This window comes from Sarcophilus harrisii, chromosome 2 (assembly GCF_902635505.1).
Source record: "Sarcophilus harrisii chromosome 2, mSarHar1.11, whole genome shotgun sequence".
In the NCBI taxonomy this organism is placed as follows: domain Eukaryota; kingdom Metazoa; phylum Chordata; class Mammalia; order Dasyuromorphia; family Dasyuridae; genus Sarcophilus; species Sarcophilus harrisii.
Genome location: NC_045427.1, coordinates 215,006,881 through 215,031,183, shown reverse-complemented (window position 1 = coordinate 215,031,183; position 24,303 = coordinate 215,006,881). Strand labels below are relative to the sequence as shown.

At 37.4% G+C, this 24,303-nt stretch overlaps 1 protein-coding gene across 1 annotated transcript in view; it reads right to left on the bottom strand.

Annotated features, from left to right (window-relative positions):
* The window catches only part of OTOF (otoferlin), a 165,403-nt gene that overhangs the window by 45,780 nt on the left and 95,320 nt on the right, over positions 1–24,303 (bottom strand). Inside the window, exons 7-11 of the mRNA XM_012547421.2 lie at positions 20,142–20,268; positions 18,061–18,115; positions 16,290–16,421; positions 11,766–11,828; positions 11,333–11,417 (exon numbers count right to left, since the gene is read on the bottom strand). Coding sequence (XP_012402875.1) covers positions 11,333–11,417; positions 11,766–11,828; positions 16,290–16,421; positions 18,061–18,115; positions 20,142–20,268 — 462 coding nt within the window. The remainder of the gene's footprint in view (positions 1–11,332; positions 11,418–11,765; positions 11,829–16,289; positions 16,422–18,060; positions 18,116–20,141; positions 20,269–24,303) is intronic.

Genomic DNA, 24,303 nt, shown 5'->3' with positions numbered 1-24,303 from the left:
CATTGCCATGTATAGTGATCTCCTGATTCTGCTCATTTCATTTAGCATTAATTCATATAAATCTCTCCAAGCCTTTCTGAAATCATCCTGCTGATCATTTCTTATAGAATAATAATATTCCACAACATTCATATACCATAACTTATTCAGCCATTCCCCAATTGATGGGCATCCACTCAGTTTCTGGTTCCTCACTACAAAAAGGGCTGCCACAAACATTTTGGCGCATGTGGGTCTTTTCCCCTTTTTATGATGCCTTTGGATTACAGGCCCAGTAGAAACACTGCTGGATCAAAGGGTATGCACAATTTGATAGACCTTTGGACATAGTTTCAAATATTTAGCACTTTCTTAGGGCCCTTCATCATCCTCCCACATTCTGATCTCAGATGAAGAGTTGGCTTTTCTTGCAAAGCAAAGTCTTTCTATATGGACTCTAGATCTCATCTTTACCTTCACCTCCTCACCTTTCATTGTATTCTAAATCTTATGTAATCTGAGTTCTAATATCATAATTTAAATGAAATTGTTCTTTTCCCCCAAGAGTCAAGATGGTAGAGGAAAGGCAATGACTCACTTGAGCTCTCCCTGAAGCTCTTCTAAACACCTTTACACTATGCCATAAAACAATTCCTAAAGTAGTGGAACCCACAAAAGGATGGGGTAAAATAATCTTCCAGCCAAAGAAAATGGAGAAAGTTGGCAGGAAACATCTGTCATAAAGGATAAGAGTATAGTCCAGTCTGTGTCAGCATAGATCTGCCTCAGAAAACCAGGAGCAGGACTTGGGAAGCACTCAATCAGCAGTGGCAAAGCTCTCAGCCCACAAGTGGTAAGAGGACAACTGATCAGAAGGAGATTACAGGGATCTCTCTGCTGGCACTGGCAAGACGCTGTTATTTTGCTCATACTCAGATCTGGGGAACAGTTTTAGGTGATAGTCCCAGGGTGAGGAAGAGCACCAGTACACCAGAGCTTGTAGCCACAGTGAAGCAAGGACCTTCACAGTTCCAGGGCAAAAGGCTGTTTGTGGTCACTCACTGACCAGATTACAGGCTAGGAGAATAATAAATGCTTCCCTTCTTAGATCATAACATCTCAGAAAAAACAAAAAATATAAAGATCTCTGAAAACAGCTGCATAAAACTCCAAGCTTGGAACAGACCATCCTCCACATGGGAAGTGGAGCCCTACTTTAACAAAGAACTAAAAGTCAAGAAATAGACTGGAAAAATGAGCAAACAGCAGGTAAAATTCTAACCATAGAAAGTTGCTGTGGTGACAAGGAAGATCAAAATATATACTTAAAAAAAGAGTACAAAGTCAAAGCTCCCATTTCCAAAGCCTCCAAGAAGAATATGAATTAGTTTCAGGTCAAGTAAGAACTCAAAAAAGCATTTTAAAACTCAAGTAAGTAAGAGAGATAGAAAAACTGGAAAGATAAATGAGAGTGATGGAAGAAAATCATGAAAAAATCAACATTATATATTATTGCTCTATATTTTGAATTTTATGTTCTACTGTGCAAATGGAAATATTTCTTCTTTCTTTTTCTATTTTGTATTTAAGTAAATGAATAAATAAATTTTTAAAAAGATATAAAACCTCAATAAATGTGGCCTACTTTATATCAAAAAAAGGAAGGAAGGAAGGAAGAAATCAAGAAAAAAAGAAAAGAAAAAGTTAACAGCTTGATAAAGGAGACAAAAAAATACCAAAGAAAATAATACCATAAAAAACAGAATAAGTCAAATGGCAAAATGCATATAAAAAGTCAATGAAGAGAAGAATGCCATGAAAAGCAGAATTGATCAAATGGAAAAAGAGACACAAAAATTAACTGAAGAAAAAAAACTTTCCTTAACAAATAGAATTTACCAAATGGAAAAGGATGCTCACTGAAAAAAATAATTCCATAAAAATTAGAATTGAGCAAATGGAAACTAATGACTTTATGAGAAATCAAGAAACAATAAAACAAAACAAAAAGAATGACAAAAAAGACAAACACCTGACTGGAAAATGGATTTAAGAGAAATAATTTTAAAATTATTGGACTACCTGAAAACAATGATCAAAAAAGAGCCTAGACATCATCTTTCAAAAAACAAAAAAACTATTAAGGAAAACTGTCTTGACATTCTAGAACCAAAGGGTAAAATAGAAATTCAAAGAATCCACTGATCACCTCCTGAAAGAGATTGCAAAATGCAAACTCTCAGAAACATTTTAGCCAAAGTGATCCTAGGTCAAGGAGAGAATATTGAAAGCAGCCAGAAAGAAACAATTCAAGCATTATAGAATCAGAGTCAGGATAATATAAGATGTAGCAACTTCTACATTAAAGGATAAGAGAGCTTGGAATATGATATTCTGGAGGGCAAAGGAGTTAGGGTTACTAGTTCTATAAAATAATTTTTTGGCAGTTTGATTGGTATATCACTGAACAAGTAGACCAATTTAGGCAGAATTGTCATTTTTATTATATTAGCTTGGCTTACTCATGAGCAATTAATATTTTTCCAGTTGTTTAGACCTGACTTTATTTGTGTGAGAAGTATTTTATAATTGTGTTTATACAGTTTTTTAGGTTTGTCTTGGCAGGTAGACCCTCCCCCCCCAAGTATTTTATTTTGTCTATAGTAATTTTAAATGGAATTTCTCTTTCTATCTCTCACTGATGGGTTCTGTCAATAATATATAAAAATGTTAATGATTTGTATAGGTTTATTCTATATCCTTCAATTCTGATAAAGATGTTAATGGTTTCTAGTAGGTTTTTGGATGATTTTCTAGGATTCTCTAAGTATATCATCATATCATTTGAAAAGAGTAATAGTTTTATTTCCTTAATGCCTATTCTAATTCCTTTTTCTTTTTTTTATTGCTAACACCAATAGTACAATATTGAATAATAGTGGTGATAGTGAGCATCCTTGTTTCAGCCCTGTTCTTATTGGAAATGCATCCAGCTTCTCTCTATTACAAATAATGCTTAGTGTTGGTTTTAGATAGATACTGCTTATTATTTTAAGCAAAGTTCCCTTTATGCCTATGTCTAGTGTTTTAATAGGAATGGGTGCTGTATTTTGTTGAAAGCCTTTTCTGCATCTACTGAGATTATCACAAGATTTTTATTGGTTTTGGGAATGAAATGGTTGATTGTGGTAATAATTTTCCTGATATTGAACCAGCCTTGCATTCCTGGTGTAAATCTCACTTGGTCATAGTGTATTATCCTGCTGATAAGTTGCTGTAGTCTTTTTGCTAATATTTTATTTAAAATTTTTGCGTCAATATTCATTGGATAAATTGCTGGTGATTTTCTTTATTTGTTTTGGTCCTTCTAGGTTTAGGTATTAGTATCATATTTGTGTCACAGAAGGAATTTGGCAATACTCCTTCTTTGTGTATTTTATCAAATAATTTACATAGTATTGGAATTAATTGTTCTTTAAATGTTTGGTAGAATTCACTTGTGAATCATCTGTCCCTGAAGATTTTTTCTTAGGGAGTTCATTAATGTCTTGTTCATTTTCTCTTTCTAAAATGGACTATTTAAATAATTTATTTCCTCCACTGTTAATCTAGGCAATTTATATTTTTGTAAATATTCATCCATTTTGGTTAGATGGTCAGACTTGTTTCCATACAGTTGGGCAAAATAGTTCTTAATTATTGGTTTAATTTCTTTGTCATTAGTGGTAAGTTCATCCTTTTCATTTTTGATGCTGATTTATTTTTTTCTTTCTCTTTTCTAATCAAATTGAGCAAAGGTTTATATCTATTTTGTTGGTTTTTCATAAAACTAACTCTTAGTTTTATTTATTAGTTTAGTAGTTTTCTTAGTTTCAATTTTATTATTCTCTCTTTTGAGTTTCAAAATTTCTAATTTGGTATTTGGTGGTTTTTAATTTGTTCTTTTTCTAGCCTTTTTACTGGCTTACCCAATTCATCAATCTTCTCTTTCTCTATTTTATTTATGTAGCTATTTAAAGATATAAAATTTCCCTAAGAACTGCTTTGACTGAATCCCATAGGTTTGGGAGGTGTTAAGATCACAATCAAGAATCAACTACTAAGCAAAATTGAGTATAATCCTTCGGGGGAAAAACAGATATTTAATGAAATAGAGGAACTTTCAAACATTCTTGATGGGAAGACCAGAGCTAGATAGAAAATTTGACTTTCAAATATAAGACTCAAGAAAAACATTAAAAGGAAAGGAAAATCATAAGGGATTTAATTTTAAACTGTTTACATTGCTATGTGGGAAGATGATACTTGTAACTAACAAAAACTTTGTCATTACTTAGGCAGTTAGGGGTATATAGACAGAGAATATAGTTGTGAGTTGAATATAAAGGGATGATAACAAAAAATAAAATTAAGGGATGAGAAAGAGGAATGTATTGAGAAAAAGGGAAAGGGAGTTATAAATAATCTATCGGGCCCATACCCCGAAAATGTTGGTTCACACCCTTTCCATACTAATGTCCCCCTATGTACTCATCATTTTAACCCTAAGCCTCTTCATGGGAACCTGCCTAACCCTTTTCAGCAATCACTGATTCACAGCCTGAATAGGATTAGAAATCAACACACTAGCTATCATCCCCATAATAACCGCCCCAAACAACCCACAAGCCACCGAAGCAGCCACAAAATACTTCCTCCAATGTGTATTTTGTATAACACACAAAATTAATGTGAGTTATAAATAATCTCACATAAAAGAAGCATGAAAAAACTTTTATAGAAGAGGGGAAGATGGGGAAGTGAGGAGGGAGGAAGGAGTTAACCTTATTCTCATTAAAATTGTCTCAAAAAGGAAATAACATACAAACCCAAATGGGTAGAGAAATCCATCTTACCCTACAGGACAGTATAAATGGAAGAGGATAAGAAAAGGGTGGTCAATAAAAGGGAGGAAAAAGTAGGGGAGATGGTAGTCAGAGACAAAATACTTTCAAGGAGGGATGGGATAAAAGAAAAGAGAGAACAAAATAAATAGGAGAATAGAATAAAGGGAAATAAATTTCCAAATCATAACTGTGAAAAAATGTTTGAAACAAGTTTCTCTGAAAAAGGCCAGATTTCTCAAATATATAGAGAACTGAATCACATTTATAAAAACAAGAGTCATTCCCCAAATGATAAATGATCAAAAGATATGAATAGTTTTCAGTTGAAGTAATCTAAGCTATTTATATTTAGCCATATGAAAAAATACTCTAAATTACTGTTAATCGGAGGAATAAAAATTGAAACAGTTCTGAGGTACCATCTCATACCCATTAGATTGGCTAATAGTTTAGAAAAGGAAAATAAAAAATGTTGGAGAGTATGAAGAAAAAAATGAGACATTGATGCACTTTTAGTGAAGTCATGAACTGACTCAACCATTCTGTACAACAATTTGGAACAATTTGAAGCTGAAAAAGACTATAAAACTATGCATACCCTTTAATCTAGCAATACTACTACTAGAACAGTATACCAAAAGAAATAAAAATAAAAAGGAAAAGAATCTATATGTTAAAAATATTTAAAGCAGCTCTTGTCTGGTGGCAAAGAATAGAAAATAGAGGGGATGTCCCTTGATTAGGGAGTGGTTGAACTATAGTATATGATCATGATGGAATTCTATTGTGTTATAAGAACACAATTTGTTCTCTCAAAAGAACCTGGAAATATTTACATGAGCTGATGTAAAGTGAGATGTTCTGTGTACAAAGTGACAAAAAAATTATAATATGATCTAGTGTGAATAAGATGGGTATTCTCAGTAATGTAATGATCTAAGACATTTTGGACTTTTGATGAAAAATGCTATCCATCTCCAGAGAAAGAACTGATGGTAACCAAATACAGAATCAAATGCACTTTCAAAACTTTATTTTTCTTGAGGATTTTTTTGGTCTATATTTTCTTTCACAACATGATTAACATGGAAATATCATGTATAAGCTATATCAAATTGCTTGTCTTCTCAATTAGAAGAGTGGGGAGGGAAGAAGGGAGAAAATTTGGAACTCAAAAATTTAAAAACAAATGTTAAAATTATTTTCATATGTAATTGGAGAAAATCAAATATAACTTAATTTAAAAAAAGAAATTGGTCTTTCCCAAGTTACTAGTGATATCTTCATTGCTGTATCTAGTGGCGTTTTCCCAGTCTTAAGCCTTATTTACCTTTTTGCACCATCAACACCATTGACTATGTTGACCACATTCTTCTTCTGGATATCCTATTGTCTCTACTTTTTTGTAACACTGGTGTCTCCTGGTTTTCCACCTGTCAGACTGTCCTGTTGGAGTTGTTTGGGCTTGTTCTAATTGGGGGTATCCCTCAAGGCTCTGTCCTGGGTTCCTTTCTCTTTTTACCCTATACCATCTCATTCGGTGAGTTTATCAGCTCCCCTGGATTCAATTGTCAACCTCTATGGAACTGATTCCCAGTTATACATATCCAACCCTAAAGTTTCTATCGTATTAAGTCATATTTTTCCTACATCTGGAACTGGATGCCTTATAGGCATTTCAAACTCAGCATGTCCAAAACAGATTGTTATTTCCCTTAAACTTTTGCCCTTTTGAACTTTTTATGACTGTTAAAGGAAACATCATCCACTCAGTGTCACCTTTGATTCCTCACTTTTACTCTCCCCAAATGTCCAATGCATTGTCCAATCTTGTCATTTCTACTTTCACAGCATTTCTTGTCTTTACTCAACTGCACACAAGCCCCCCTTGCTTCTTATCTCAACTACTTAGCTGCCAAAGTGTTTGTTTTTGAAAGAATAGGTGTGACCAAGTCATCAGCCTGTTCCTCAATGAGCTCCATTGGCTTTCTATTACCTTCAGGATCTAATATAAATCCCTCTTTGGCATTTAGAGCTCTTCATCACCTGGTCCTGTCCTGTCTTCACAGTTTCCTTATATGCCCCTCTATGACCTGGTGACACTAGCTTCTTTGCAGTCCCCATAACACAGTATTTGATAGCCTGTCTTTGTGCTGTACTGGCTGTGTCCCCATACCTGAGAATGATCTGCCCTCTCAGATCTGCCTCCTATCTTTATTGGCATTTTCAAGATTGCTCAAATCCTCCCTTATGCAGAAAACCTTTCCTGGTCTTCCCTGCTCCAGCTGCTAAAGCCTTGATCTTCCAGATTACTTTCATCTGCTCTGTGTATGGGACAGCTAGGAGGTACAATGAATGGATAGAACAGTGGGGCTGAAATCAGTCAGACGTCTCTTCCTAAGATCAAATCCAGCCTCAGAAATGACTGTGTGCCCCTAGCTGTGTGCCCCTAGCAAGTCACATAATCTGTTTTCTGTTTCTTTATTTGTAAAACAAGCTGCAGAAGGAAATGGTAAAGACTCCAAAATCTTTGCTAAGAAAATCCTAAATAGGGACACAAAGAGTTGGACATGACTGAAGCAATTGAAATAACAACTCTGTATATATTTTCTGTTTGACTAGTTATTTACATGATATCATTTCAGTTAGAAAATATGCTCCTTGAGGGCATGGACTGGTTTCCATCTGTTTTTTTTTTTTTTTCTTTTTTCCCTTTCTTTGTATCTCCAGTACTCTTTATATCTGATGCTGGTATGACTGTTTAAGGATCCAGATAACATTATAAAAGTCATTCCTTCCTTGAAGGCTCTCCCCACCACAATCAAACAAGTAGGCAGGACAAGCATTGTTGTTTTTATTTAGTCGTTCAATACTGACTGATTCTTTGTGACCCCATTTTCTTTGCAAAAATACTGGAGTGGTTTGCCACTTCCATCTTCAGTTCACTTTACAGTGAGAAAACTGAGACAAATAGGATTAAGTGACTTGCCCAGGATCACAAAAAGGGGAAGATAATTTAGACATTCCTGCTCTTGAGTGACACCTGATTAAGCAGTGACCCTGGCCAGCCATCGTGCTATGATGAAACTGATCCTCAGCTACTCATGTCTATAGTCACTCTCAGCTTGTGTGGACATAGTAGCATTCAGTATAATGGCTCATATTTACCAAGTGCCCCTATCAAACCTGTGATGTACATAGTATTATTACCCTATTTTCCAGGTGATTACTATATGGGGCTTAGAAAGGTTGAAGTGACTTGTCTAGGATCATGCAGCAATGTGAGAACTTGAAACCAGGTTCTTTCATTGTTCTTTTATCATATCTTGTTAAAAGGCAGGATTTATCAGATACTTGAAAAGGGATGAGACTAGATTTGACCCCTTTTAGGAAGGGACAACTCCAGGTCCAATATTCTGTCCACTGAACTACCCAGCTACCATCTAATGGCATAGAATAAGTACCTAGTCCCTTCTAGGGTTCTTTTCACACAGAAGATTTAATTGCCATTTCTCTCCATCATCCTCCACTATAGGTATTTTTCCTACTCCATATTTTTTCCTTTCTTTTGCCTAAGCTTTGGGACTACAAGGGGGCACCCAAACACATTACTTATTTTGTCCATGATTTAAGAGTGTGCTGAGCCCTGAGAAAATACAACTCCAAATAGTATTTGTAAAGCTGGAGGCAGGGATGCCAACAGAGACTCCAATGAGTTTTGGTAATAGGACGCCTATATTTTTTTGAGGCTCTAAATCTAAAACAATGGATTTAAAAAGAACCTTAGATGTCCTTTAGTCCAATCTTATTTTATAGAGTAGAAAAACAAAGCTCTCAGGAAAGCCAAATGATTTGTTCAAAATTACACACCACTATCACCATGATCCAAACCTAGGTCCTCCGACTGCAAGTCCAACATAATCATGAGTTAAGAATGCATGGCTAATCACTGAAACACATGTATACAAGTGCATGGCCCTTTGCCAAACCTGGCCACTTTGTTAGTGCTTGTTCACTAAGCCATGTTGGTGGTTACTTATTAATTTGAGTGTATCATGTATATTCTCATCTTTCTTTCTAACTGATACATTTCCTGGTATGTCTGTGCCTTGCTGATCACCCCATGGTACCTTTCACCAAGGGGTGTCCATTTACTAGCCTGTTCTGAGCTACCTTAAGCACTGAGAATGTTATGGAAATAGATCTTCTGGTAGTACATCACTGTGATTTCTCATCAGGTGTAGGCAAACAGTTATTAATCAAATTATGGGTATCTGGTTACTTGTCAGCTGGCCAGCATTTATTTGCAGTGTGCAAAGAACCATAGTAAAGATTTTAATGGCAATTTTGACACTCTGGGGAAGAATCATAAAACCTGCTTCCACCCCTAAGGCAAGGACAAGGAGAAGCTGAAAGATGCCCTCAAATCAGTTTTTAAAAACATTCAGTTGAGTATGGGTGCAGCATAGTGGATGCAGCATAATTACATCAAGGATGCTATTTTGATTGGTTGTTATATCCAAGCCTTTTAAACCCTATTTAGGTTTTCTTGGTCAATATAGAGTAGTTTGCCACTTTCCTCTTCAGCTCATTTTATACATGAGGAAACTAAGATAAACAGGATGAAGTGGCTTGCCTAGCTAATAAGTGCCTGAGGTCAGAAGATGAGGCTTCCTGACTCTAGGGCTGGCACTCCATTCACTGCACTAGCTGTTCCTAAGGATGCTATAGGGAAGGTCATCTCCCCTGGGGCTGAGGGACCAAAGTGGGTCTGGAAGGAGAGCTTCTGCTCTGGAAGGACAGGGATCATGTTATTCTTGTCTTTGTATTGCTAATGCCTACTGGTCAGTGTTGTATAGTAGACAGAGGGCTGGTTTCATAATCAGACAGGCCTGTCTCTGGCAAAACTCTTGGCAAATGATTTAATCCCTCAGATCTATGGGCAACTCTTTAAAACTGCAAATTGCAGAGAAGGCACTGGTTTGCTTTGACAGAGACACATTTCCTTCCCAGAAAAATTACAGGGCTGGTCTTCATCCTTTATTTCCAGAGCTACTTACATAGCTACTAGAGATAAGAACGGGGCTTGTGATTTCCTTGATAAAAGGAAAAAACTCCTGGATTAAAAAACCTTCTAAAATAAACAACTTTCTTTACCAAAACAAGTCAGGATTTTCTGTACAAGTTGTAGTGCCTGAGGTAGAGTTTGACCCCAGACCTTCCAGGCTCTAAGACCAGCTCTCCACTCTTCATGCATCAGAGATTTTTGTGTTTTGATTTCATTGGTATAGGACATTCCCTATATTGAAGAAACTCTCCTGGGCACCTGTTCTGCACATTAATAGATGCTTAGTAAATGCTTAATAAGTAAGTTTCCTCCCTTTGCCCTTCCTGTCCATTAAGTACCATTTGGTAGCTTCCCATTTTAACTAATTGTTCTAGCTAATCTTGCCAATTGCTGACATTGAACATTTCTATTCTGCTGAAGGAATGAAAAGTGCTGTCATTGCCTCTAAATTTTAGTTCCCTAAGAAGTACCTTTTGCCTCATCTCTACTCTTGTATGGCTACTCAGCTGGCTCTGGGTGCTGCTGCTTTTGAATGTCTAGAATCGACCTCTTCCATTTCATCTGCTGAAACCCTTTTCTTCTTTAAAGACCTAGTTTAGTTGGAAGCACCTCTTCCAGGAAGCTTCTCCTGTTTGGCAGAGATGGAAATTATTTCTTCTGCCTCAAATCCCACATAGGAATGTATCGGATTGCTCCTCTGCATTTAATCCTTGTGCTCTATGTAGGTGTGCATAGGAGGCAGTGATATGTACCAAGAAAGGGTGCTGGGTAGGGAGTTGGCCAAGTTGGGTTGGAATCTTGACTTCAAGCAAATCAAATAACCTATATGAGCCTTTGTTTTCTCCTCTATAAAAATAGTAAGGAGTTGGACTAAGTGTTATGATAGCTCTGGGTGGGGAGGGGGAGCAGTATTATGTTGCTGTTGTCTGTCCTTCCTTCTGGAAGAGGACCATGACATCAGGGAGGGGATGCCGTGACATGCAAGTGAATTGGATTGAAGTGAGGGATGGCAGGGCAAGATCACCTGCTCCTCTAGAGCCTTCTGGATCCAGTGGCAAGATATAGATAATGAAAAGAGCATTGATTCTAGAATCAGAGGACCTGCTCTTGTTATATGTTAGCTTTGAGATATTGGATAAGTGACTGATCTGGACCTCATTTCCTTCTCTGTCAAGTGAGCCTAGATGCCTCAAAGGTCCTTTTCGACTCCACTGCTTTTTCAGCCACTGTCTTTGATAATAAACTCAGGAAGGTAGGGATTGCTCTGCACTTTCTCTTTGAATTACCTTCTCCAACAGTCCTGTCCCTAAGCTTTGGTGAATTGCATTATACTGTGCTGTATCTGATTATCCAAGGTCTCTGTTTAGATAGTGGGCAATTTGGTGACCATTCTACTCACCTGGCTGTGAGTACACAGTTCCCACGTCCATCTTGAAGGACCCCACGAGGGTTCCACTGCGCAGAAGATTCTTGGAGTGAATCACCTTCCGGGCAGAAGCAGCAGCCACCAGTCAGAGCAGACATAGAACTATCCATCCACAGGGGATGGTGTTGGGTTAACTGGGATGGGGGCAGTGAGTGCATCGGTTTTTTTCCTGGGGATTTGGGAAATTGAGTGGCCAGCTTGACTCTCCAGGATGAGTGATTGGGAGCTATCTAAATGATTGATTGGGAGTTGTGTAAATGAATTTGGGGAGGGTGGAAGGGCCCCTGATGTGGGCGGGACATTGGCAGAGCAGAGGCCACCTTCAGAGGCCCTGCTCTCAGCCTCTTCTTCCCTGAACCCCCTCCTCTTTCAGATGCACTCACTCAGGGTTGTTGCCCAAACTCACCGAGATCTTGATGATCTTGTCGAACATGACATCAGGAGAGACATGGAAGTCGAAGACAAAGTACTGGGGGGGAAGGACCCAGGCATACATGTCACCCATCTGGCAGTGCCCAGACCCTTCCTCCTGGCGGTGCCTGTCTGCACCCCCCAACATGGCTCTGGGTGATGGCAGGAGATCCTACCATTTTCCCTTAGTCATGGAGTCAGGTGAGAGTTTGTTTCATCCCTGAGAAGGGGGACCCTTGGCTTGACAGGAGTCCCTAATTTGAAAGGATCCCTGGCACTCTACTTCTAGGGCTGAGTCAGTGCAAATAGAGGAGGTTGTTGTGAAACTTAGGACATACTAGGAGCAACCTTGAGAGATGGGTATGTTAGAACCAGCCACTTCAGTGATGACAATCAAAACCCATCAGGATTCATTACTCCCTTGTGCCAACAGCTTCAGGGGCCGGGAGGACATCTGCCAGTACCTGTAGAGCTCATCCCTTATCTCTGGGCCTGAGGCCAGGTTAAATAGTGCTTAGAATGGGAGGGGAGAAGAATGGCCCTACTAGCTAAAGAGAGGAACTGGTCTTAATAAATTGGGGGCATGAAGAAGAGAGTTGATCATCACAATTAGACTTAATATCCATGGTGATCCACTCAGTAACAGACACAGAAACACAGACACAGTCACATGAGAGAGAGAGACAGAGATAGAGAAGAATATGTTTCTTGAGTGTGGACACTATTTCACTTTTGTTTTTGTGGACCCAGAACCTTGTATGGTCCCTTGCTTATAGTTGTCACTTAAATGCTTATTTAGTGATTATATGTGTATTTTATCATTTATATACCTGTATATTGCTTATCTCCCCTGTTGTAATATAAACTCCTTGAGGGCTGGAACTATTTCTGCTTCTGTCTGAATGTCTAGCACTTAGTTCACAGGAAGTGGTTAATAAGTGTTTGTTGATTGAATAAATTCCAAACCATATTTTCTTGGTTTGATATTGGGCTTCTGACCATGACAATGGAGATGTGATTGTAATTTGCATAAAGCAACAAGATTAAGAAGCATCTTGGTTTCCTATACTCACATATGTTATAGCATAGATGTAGAAAACAGTCAATGATGGGATGAGGTTGACCTAAGTCTATACAACTTGCCTATTTACTTGTGTATATGTTGTATTTTTTCCTCTTCTCTATTTCCCATTTCTTCTCCCCACTCCAGAGTGTAAAAACATTTAATGGATTGTTGTTTTGTTTTGGTCTTTATGGCCTGATGAATAGAGTTAGCTTAGGGTCAAAATGGCCTGAGTTCAAATCTTGCCTTTGACATAGATTATCTCTGTCACCTCAGGAAAGTTAGTTACTTCCTCAGTGCTTTGGACAATTCGAGCTGCCTTGGTCATTGACAGCAATTTTCATACCAACAAGTGCCCAGATTGGTAAAATCATTGGTCTAGACTCAAACTAAAAACTAAATAAAACCAAATCAGTTTTTGTTGAATTGAACTGGATCTACATATATTTAAGGGAATGGTTTTTATGAGCACATATAGAATCTGTGACAATGGGAAGCCTATCCCGTTTGAACCTGTGAGGAATGGAGAGCCCACTCTCCCAGGAACACAATTGTTTAAATGAACAAGAAAGAAAATCCATGTAGTCATGAGAATGTTTTGAGCTAAAAGAAGGATCCTTTATAGGGAAAAGACAAAGAACAAACACAGAGCTTAATGAAAAACAATGGACCATCCAGTCAGGATCTCAAGGAAGACCTACAGAAGGATGAAAGAAATGGAAGAATTTGGTGGAAATAAATATAGGATCCCTTTTGGTCAAAGCCTTGCTCCATAGGCTCTTGCTGTTGAAGTGAACCTGAGTTCTCAAAGGCTGTGGAACCAGTGGAATGCCAGTTCTGTTGGGGCCTTCCAAGACAGAAAAGTTTCAAGTCTAGTTTCAGTGTCAGCCTGTGTATATTATCTGCTAACTAGTCTTGGGTGGGTAGAGTTGTGAATAGTGAGGGGCTCACACACAGGTTGGCCACAGAGCTAAACACTGGGTTATAGTGGATCTTGAAGATGGTCTATAAAGGGGTTGTAATCTGCCCAAGTGATGAGGAAACACTCGCATGGGGAAAAATGACAGATCTTTGGTATATTAGATGTTTTAGGAAGTATGGGACCCAGAGAGTGATTCAGACTTATGGCATAGGGAATGAAGTGCCAGACTTGTCAGTTCAAATCCCTCCTTAGACTCTTCCTAGCCATGTGACCTTGGGCAAGTAATTTAATTTATCTCAACCTCAGAGTTCTCCTCTATAAAAAGGAGATAACAACAGTACTTGTCTCATAAGGTTGCCATGTGAATCAAATGAGATAATAAAGCATTTTGCAAAGCTTAAATCATAATATAAATGCTATTCATTATTGTTGTTGTTATGGATGTTTACCTGGTAAAGGTAAGTCTTTTCTTTTTGCTTCCATATTTGGCTGGGAGGTGCTCCTTAAGTACCATTGTGTATTTCTATCTTTTCCATCATCAAGGATGTGTCCCTTAATACTCTTAGTACTATTACTACCTATGATGGCTTGCATTTTTATAGTGTTTTAATCTATGCAAGATTTTTTTACATTATATTTCACTAGCACAGTGTCGAGTATTCTGGATTTGTGGTTAAAGGATTTGAGTTTGAATCCCTGTTCAGTTATTTTCTCTCTGTATCAATGACTTGTTAAAGGCATAGATGGAATGAACATATTGAGGCATTGTTGGTGACATTATGAATTAGTCCAAGACATTCTAGAAAACAACTTGGAAATATGTCCTCAAAGTCACAAAATCTTGTATATTTTTTGACTAGATGATATTAATAGTAGACCTATACTCCAAAGAAAGAAGAAAGGACTCATATGGGCAAAGTATTTAAGTTATTTTTGGAGCAGCAAAGAACTGGAAGTTAAGATGATGCTCATCAGTTGGAGTATGGTAGAACAAATTATGATATATGAATATAACTGAATATTGTCATACTGTAAAAAATGATAAAAGGGTTGGCATTAGAGAAATTGTGGAATCCTTCTATGAATTGGTACATAGTGAAATGAGCTGTTACACAATAACAACACCATTCTAAAGACAAGGAACTTTAAATGGTGTAAAGCTCTGATCGTTGCAATAGCCAACCAGTATTCCAGAAGGCCATTGATGAAGCAGGGTATCTCATATATGTAGAATAGGATATATATTTTTGGTATGGGCAGGGCAGGGATTTGTTTTTGCTAGGCTATGCATATTTGTTACAAGGCTTTTATTTTTGCAATTTGAGGGGAATATATGAAAGAAAGAAAAACTAAAAGCTTGTTAATTGAAAAAAATTAAAAATAAAGATATAGCTAGATTGCTTATCACACTCACAGATGAAACAAAGCTGGGATGATAATAGCTAAAAACTATACTGTATTATATAGTTAGGATCCAAAAAATCTTGACAGTTTAGACTATAGAGCTGAAATTTTTCAGATAGAGCTGAAGTTTTATATTTAGGTTAAAGAAATCAACTGTACAAATACAGGATGAAAGAAACATGGATAAGGTCATTGTTACAAGGACTTTTTTTTCTTTTAAATTGAGGGAGGGATAGGAGAGAAAAAATAAATACTTTTAAATTGAAAAATGAAATAAAATGAAAACTTTTAAAATGTTTTATATATTCTAAAATATATACAGCTTATATCCCCCATTGAATAGAAGATTTCTGAGAGAAAGGGATGGTTTTTTGGGGGGAAGTGAGGTCTTTTCACTTTCAATATCTGGTTGATTGCCTGGCATGTGCTAGACATGTCTACATGCTTATTGATCGATTGAAACATGAATTCCATTAATAGTATCCCTCTATTTCCTCATATAAGTCTTAAGGCTTGCCTAGGAGGCTAGTTGCCTGCAGAAAATTTAAATGGCTGGAGAAAATAAGATCTTTACTAATATTCTCTTCTTCACCCTAGTACATTAAGACCTCAGTTTCCCGGAAGGATTGGAAAGAGGTTCAGACAATTTCACAAAACATCTTTAAAAAGCAACCATGTAGTTATTCCTTAGAAGGGAGGAACAACCTTGGCATATAGATCTCTAGAGATTCTGCATGCCATCCCAGTAAAGCAAAGAGTATGGACCTGGGACCAACAAAGATCCTGGAAGAGGCTGGAAAGTAGGACAAATGACTTTTAAGGTAAGCTGTTACAGAGTGATTAGACTGGCGGTGACTACTGTGATCTGTAGAAGATCAAGGAGGAACTGTATAGGACGATGGATCACGAATATATATCAATATTAATACCTATATATCACTCTGTAAAGGACTCTGCCAGCCAGTATCCTAAGACCTCTTGATAGAATAAGATGTCCCATCTCATGAGATTCTTTGTAAATAGGATTGACAAGGGAATGCCTTCTGGGAGCAGGGAGTCAACTTCTGTATGGCAGGAAAGGACCCTCTTCCAGTGTCTCTCCAATATCTTGGGACCACAGAGTCACTGACCTCATTGTAATAGGGGCAGTTGGTTGATTCCTTCATGGAGGTGTACTTCTTGTCATCTCCCACCTCCACACATACTACAGGGTCCATGTTCAGTCCCACTAGCTGTCGAGCTTCAATAACTGTGATGCTGACCTGGGAGAAGACCAGAAAGGCACAAAAGGGGCAGATTGTGAGGGTGAGGGTACAGTGTATATACAATGATCTCTTGACACTAGGTTCAATAGAATTTAATTAATATTTACTAAATGCCTTGTTTTTAGTTATGTCTGAGTCTTTATCCCTCCATTGTAGAGTTTTCTTGGCAAAGATACTGGAGTAGTTTGCCATTTCCTTCTCCAGTTTATTTTACAGATGAGCAAACTGAGGAAAACATGGTTAAATGACTTGTCCAGAGTCACACAGCTAATAAATGTCTGAAGCCTGAGTTGAACTCAGGAAAATTAATCTTTCTGACTAGAGGCTTGGTGTGCTATCCATTGGGCAACCTAGTCACCCTACTAAAAACCTACTTGCTATTAATGCAGGGCAAGTTGTGTGACTCACAGAACTGAACCTCTGAACTCCAGCCTAGAGAACTAGCTATTTCTTACAAAGCCACACAAAACAAGGAATATTTCGTTCCTTCCTTCAGTGTAAGCTCCATCTATATATGCAGTGTCAATCACATTTTTTAAGTTTAGATATGAGATTTCATCAATATAGGGGACTCCCTAGTGAGGAAAATCACAGTGAGTCATCTTCCAAAATTGTTAGGGCCTAGGGAAAAGACAAATATGAAATGGGCCCACCTTCAAGGAGCATCCATTCTATGAAATCCTATGATTTTAAACCAAACTTTTTGCTATCTTTTGGGTATTGTATCAAGTCTAGGAGATGTTCTAATTTCCTTCCTAGAAACAATGATAACTCATCTTTACAGAGTATTTTAAGGCTTTCAAACACTTTTGTTACAACAATCCTATGAAGTAGATTGTATAAATATCCTTAGTCTCATTTAAAGAAGAGGGGACTCCGGCTGTGAGACTGAAATGGAATTCAAATCCGGATCTTCTGACTCCAAGTCCAACATCTAACCCATTACTCTATGTTGCTTCTTTTAAGTTACACTATGCTAAAATTAGCAGGAACTTGGGAAATGTTTAGTTTCAACCTTTTACAGATGAGGAAATTAAACCCTGGATCACTGACTTGCCCAAGTTCACTACAATTATTTGGTGACAGATGTCTATCTTCCCTGGCAGCTAGGAGACCATATGCTTGGAGTGCTGAGCCTGGCAACAAAAAGGTAAATCTGAGTCCTAATCAAGCTTGGGCAAGTCACTTCACTCTGTTTACCTCAGTTTCATCATCTGTAAAATGAACTGGAGAAGAAAATGTCAAACCAGTCCAGTATCTCTGCCCAAAACAAAACCCAAATGGGGTCATGAAGAGTTAGCCATGACTGAAATGACTCAACAACATTAAATCTACCTTATCCACTAATTGGACATTCTCAGTCTTCTTCTAGATTAGCATATGACAGGACCTATTTTCCCTACATGAATCTAGGTAGTTAAAGCAAATTTAAAAATAGCAAATGATCATGATAATTTATATTGACAAATACCTCCATTTTTCTATATCCCCAACTCCTCTTTTGACTGCCAAATCATAGGGACATAACTACTATTATCTTAAGATCATATTTGCACATAGCCTGTGAATCCATCAAGCTAGATAAAATCAAGAAAATCCAGGTCTGAAAAGCATTTGAGTCCAAGCCCCAGCCTACCTGGTAATCCATGGGCCGTCCAGCACTTGGCTCCATCTTAATGTCAGGCTTGGACCTGAGGGGACAAATGCACACTTCTCAGGGGTCTGGCTTGATGTGGAGTCAAAAGGGAGTCCAAGAAAAGCTCTGGAGACTTCTAGGGTCTGGGATGTAAGTTCTGCAGTCAACTTTGTTTGGCCCTCCCATAGGCAATGTGTTGTGGAGGGGGATGGAGTTGAAGATAAATACAAGATGGTGACCAAATTAGAGCTAAATGGGATTTTAGAAACCATTTAGTTCAACCCCAAGATTTTATAGATGTGGGAAACTGAGGCTTGGAGATGATGAATAATTTTAGCAAGTTTGTATATATCAAATGGCAGAGCTGGGATTTAAACAGAGGTTCTAAAATAGTCAAGAATTATAATAATCTAGTGTTTGACAAACCCAAAGACCCCAGCTTTTGGGATAAGAATTCACTGTTTGACAAAAACTGCTGGGAAATTTGGAAATTAGTATGGCAGAAACTAGGCATTGACCCACACTTAACACCGTACACCAAGATAAGGTCAAAATGGGTTCATGATCTAGGCATATAGAATGAGATTATAAATAAATTAGAAAAACATAGGATAGTTTACTTCTCAGACCTGTGGAGGAGGAAGGAATTTGGGACCAAAGAAGAACTAGAGATCCTTATTGATAACAAAATAGAAAATTTTGATTATATCAAGTTAAAAAGTTTTTATACAAACAAAATTAATTCAGACAAGATTAGAAAGGAAGCAATAAACTGGGAAAACATTTTTACAGTTAAAGGTTCTGATAAAGGCCTCATTTCCAAAATATATAGAGAATTGACTCTAATTTATAAAAAATCAAGTCATTCTCCAATTGACAAATGGTCAAAGGATATGAACAGACAATTTTCAGATGAAGAAGTTGAAACTATTTCTAGCCATATGAAAAAATGTTCCATGTCATTATTGATCAGAGAAATGCAAATTAAGACAACTCTGAGATACCACTACACACCTCTCAGATTGGCTAGAATGACAGGAAAAGATAATGATGAATGTTGGAGGGGATGTGAGAAAACTGGGATACTGATGCATTGTTGGTGGAATTGTGAATGTATGCAACCATTCTGGAGAACAATTTGGAACTATGCTCAAAAAGTTATCAAACTGTGCATACCCTTTGATTCAACAGTGTTACTACTGGGCTTATATCCCAAAGAGATCTTAAAGAAGGGAAAAGAATGCAAAAATGTTTGCAGCAGCCCTTTTTGTAGTGGCTAGAAACTGGAAATTGAATAGATGCCCATCAATTGGAGAATGGCTAAATAAATTGTGGTATATGTACCTGTAAGAAATGACCAGCAGGATGATTTCAGAGAGGCCTGGAGAGACTTACATGAACTGATGCCGAGTGAAATGAGCAGAACCAGGAGATCATTATATACTTCAACAACAAGACTATACAATGATCAATTCTGATGGACGTGGCCCTCTTCAGCAATGAGATGAACCAAATCAGTTCCATTTGTTCAATAATGAAAAGAACCAGCTACACCCAGCAAAAGAACTGTGGGAAATGAATGTGGACCACAACATAGCATTTTCACTCCTTCTCTTTTTGTCCACTTGCATTTTTGTTTTCCTTTTCAGGTTACTTTTACCTTCTTTCTAAATCTGATTTTTCTTGTGCAGCAAGATAACTATATAAATATGTATACATATATTGCATTTAACATATACTTTAACATATTTAACATGTATACATCTACCTGCCATCTAGGGGAGAGGGTGGGGGGAAAGAGGGGAACAGTTGGAACAGAAGGCTTTGCAAGGTCAATGATGAAAAATTACCCATGCATATATCTTGTAAATAAAAAGCTATAATTAAAAAAAAAACAGAAGTCCTTTGCCTCCATTTGAGCATTTTTTCCATTGGACCATGGTGAATGGTGTGATAAATGGGGGACAGCAGGACTTAGACACTAGACTCCTCATTATCCCAGATCTTGGTAAAGCCTATAAAAGATCTACTGCTTGCTGGTGATTGAGAAGCCTGGGGCAGATGGATGATTTTCCTCTCACCTCTTATTGGAGACATTGGTAGTAAGTGCAGTGACAGAGGCCAAGGAGATAGAGTCGGGGTCCAGGCCATCCCCAAGATGAATGGCCAGGCGGTCAAGGTCCTCCATTTCAAGTACAGCTGGCTCATCTGGTGGAAGAACAGGGATGATGAAGAGGCAGGAAAGATAGCAATCATTGCTTATCAAGTGAAATAAAGAAAGGGAAGATTCTGAAAAGTCATTTGGAAAGGAAATACTTCTTTACAAACAGCTTCAACTTCCCCCAAATCTATCAATCAATCATGTATTTATTAAGAAGGCAGGTAGGTGGTGCCAATGGATTGAGTGCTAGACTTGTAATCAGAATGATTTTCTGAATTCAAATCTGGCCTAAGACACTAATTATCTTTTTGACTCTGGTAAGTCACTTAACACTGTTTGCTCAAGATCAAGATGATATCTATCTCTATTGTATTCCATCTTATGAAATCCAGCCCAAAACTCTGAAACAAAGGTGGCACACACATGGACTTTGGCTTATAACCCCATAATGTTCTGGGCTATACCAGATCCCAGTTAAAATAATACTCTACTTTGATCCAAAAGCACAAGGTCAAGTACAGACTCTGAGGCACTCCCCTGTAGATTTTCTGCCATTCTGACAGGGAACTATTAACAACTGCTCTTTGAGTCTTTCCATCCAATTAGTTCTGATTTCCATTTGATCATATTATTGTCTAATCCATAGTTCTCCATCTTTTTTTTTTTTTTTTTTTTTTTTTTTTACAAGATAATGTTACCAAAAGCTTTGAGAAAATGCAGATAATCTCTTTTTTCAGTATTTCCTTCATTTCCTTGGTTAGGAGGAATTCTGTCAAAAAAAGACAATAAACTTAATCTGGCAAGATTCTGTTCTCAATGGGAAGTCCGTATGGGAGTCTTAGACAAAGGAATTTGTTTAGTTTTCCTCTTCCCCTGCTAGGGCTTTGGTGCTCTTCATTAAAAAGAAAACTGAGGCACTGTCATGATTCTTGGGCTTGGAATATCATCACCATATTAGAATGATTTCCCTTATTCCTAGGGTCATTCATTGAACTGAGAAAATAGATCCAGAGAAATTAATGGAACTCTCGTTTTGCTAACTATCTGACCTTCATATTAGACTTCTACCCTCTTCCTGGAAATTACTTTGCATGGATCTTATATTTAATTTTATTTACATATATTATTTATATCTAATATAAAGTTCTTGAGAGTATTTTTGTCTTCATATCCTCACTTCTTAGCACAGTACTTGGCACAAAGCAGGCACTTTATAAATGTTTATTCAGTTGAATTAAATAATATGGGTCATATAATCATAGATTTTAAAGCTGGAAGAGACTTAATAGATCACTGAGTTTTACAGATGAGGAAACTGAGGCACAGAAAAGGTTTTTTTTTTTTTTTTTTTTTTTTTTTGCCCATTTTGCCCAGGACTATACAACTAGTAAGCATCTGAGGCCTGATGTGGTATTTTTGACTGCCGGTCTATTGTGCTATCCATAACATCATTTGAGGTCACACAGATAAGAGATAAAGACATGATTAGAATCCAGGTTGATCTTTTCCCTGCTTCTCTTACTAGCCTAGGTAATGAATTAATGGTCAGAGATATTTACAAAGAATACTTCTGTGACTCATATGATCTAGTCTAGATCTATGGTGATCAATAGAACACAGCATTCCAAACCTAGGATAATCTATACAGATGCAGAGTGAAATGTGGTACTTAGATTGTCCACTGCCCTTTCTGTCTTCCAGAAGCTCATGAATTAATTTCATGTTTCAAGCTTTACTAGAACAAAGTGATGGTTTAACCTGATGTTATCATCTAATTCTAGAATCCTTTCCAATTTGGCAAGCTGATCTAAGCTGCCCTCTGGGGCAGATTTGTCAAGTGGGAGATATCCTAGTTTGAGAGTACACTGAGTACCGAGATGAATGATAATGATGGAATGATAAGAATAAATCCATGCAAAATGGTGGCCATATTTCCCTGCCCTGTGACAGACCAGCAACAATCCGTTTTGAACATAGCTGCTTCTTTGTTGTCCCTCTGGATGTTGCTTTTAATCTGCCTTACTAAAAAGTGCCAAGGCTTCCCAAAGGTTTCCTGAGGAGAGCCCTTTCTTGAAGAAATGACTTAACTTAGCCCCTATCTTAATGGGCCCAGACCTGTTGAAACAGTTTGCCACAAAGACTGATACATGTAGACTCTGCCTTCTCACTTACTACAAAGACTTCTCCATGCTCTAACCTTGCATGTACTTTTTCTTCTAGGTGACCAAGCAGAAAATAATTTAGCCATCTGAGTATGGGACATGCTTACAACCAAAGGCACATATGAAACAAAATGGCACCAACCAACTAGAATTCAGTATTGTTGTACACACTGATCATAATAAAGCACCTCCAGTCTACCTAGCAAGTCAATCAGCTATAGATCCAAGGATTCTTTCTTTTTCTTCTTCTTTTTTTCAGTACTTCAGCTTTACCATCACCTATAATCTATTCATTCACCTGATCAATAAACTTCAATGTCTCCCTATTGTCTTTAAATCAAATATAAACTCTTTTCTTTGACATTAGAAACTCTTCATTGATCTCAGTTACCTTTCCAGCCCTATTACTTATTATTCCCCTCATGTAGTTTATGCATCAGCCAAAGTGGTGTTCATTTTGCTTTTCACACATGACTTTCCACCTTCCCACTTCATGCCTTTTCATTGACTTCTCCCATACCAGGAACACATTCCTTCCTTACTTAGTCTCATTCCATCCCCATCTTCAAAACTCAGCTCAAGTCCCACCTTCCACAGGAAAACTTCCTAACTCCCAGATGCTAGTACTAATCCCCCTCCAAATTGCCTTGTAAATATTTTTATAGACTTATATATGTACATGCTGTCTCCTAACAGAATACGAGGTTTTTGAAAGCAGTAACTATCTTACTTTTTTCTTTGTATTACTTTGTATTCCCAGAATCTGAACCAGAGGAGACAGTAAATAAATGGTTATTGATTGGATTTCCCAACATTGCAATTTAATGGTCAGATGGGTTATTTTGAAATTCTACATGTAACTACTTGATATAGATCAATCACCCAGGTAAATTCTTCTTCAAACTTTTCAGTCACAGAATTTTGATCGACCCTATTAATTAATGGGTCAACTACTCAACCCAATTATTTGAGCAGGAATGACATTCACACCCATGTGGTCTTGAATAGATTCCTAGATCTCTATTTACATATTATACATTCTTCCATGTTAGATTTAATGGGTAGAACTCCTCCAGCTGTGCATATAATAGCCTGGTGCTGACTAGGTCATTGGAACCTATTTAAGACTCTCCATCATCAGTACTTCTGATCAATACTGTTGTTGGGATGTTCACTCACATGAAATCTAATCCTATGACCAAGGACTATGATCTCATCATAGATTCTCCCCCTTTGTAGGGGCACAATGCCATACTTGTGGCCTTAGACAACCTAATCAAGATTGTTCAATTATACTCTACTAGGTCAGTTCCTTGTTTTATTATGGAGAGTTGCATGATCTATCTCCAATTGACTCTGATTCTCTGTCATGTTGTTAAAGAGGGCATGAGTTGGCTACTGAGGTTTGAACATTGAATTGAATCCCCCATTGTGGCCAAAGCCTATCCCTAAAAGAAGTTTTCAGCCTCTACAATCTTCTTTGTCACATCTCTCCAATTGCAGCACCCAGATCTCATATTTCTATTCACAGCCTTTCAAGCAAAGATTCATTACATGGAATTCTGTTATAACAAATAGTCTACTTGTCCTAGATAAAAAATATGAAATACTGGAAATTTATGCTATCTATTATTAACTGGATTCATATTAGAGCCAGGCAATCTTTTTTATTTCTCTTTAATTCCCAATCCATTCACCAGGCACAGTTTAACTTCTCTCCTCAAGTCTTCAAGACGCCTCTTTCATATCTATCTTCTCAGGACCTTGGTATATAGATAGTTTTGAAGTCATTTTGACAAAAACTTCCTTTTCTTCCTTCTTTTTCATCTTATATCATTCAAACATTTCCCTCTAATATCTCTCCCTTTATTCTAGTCTCTGATAAAGAGGCAAGCTTTTTCCTTGTAGAAACTAATCCTT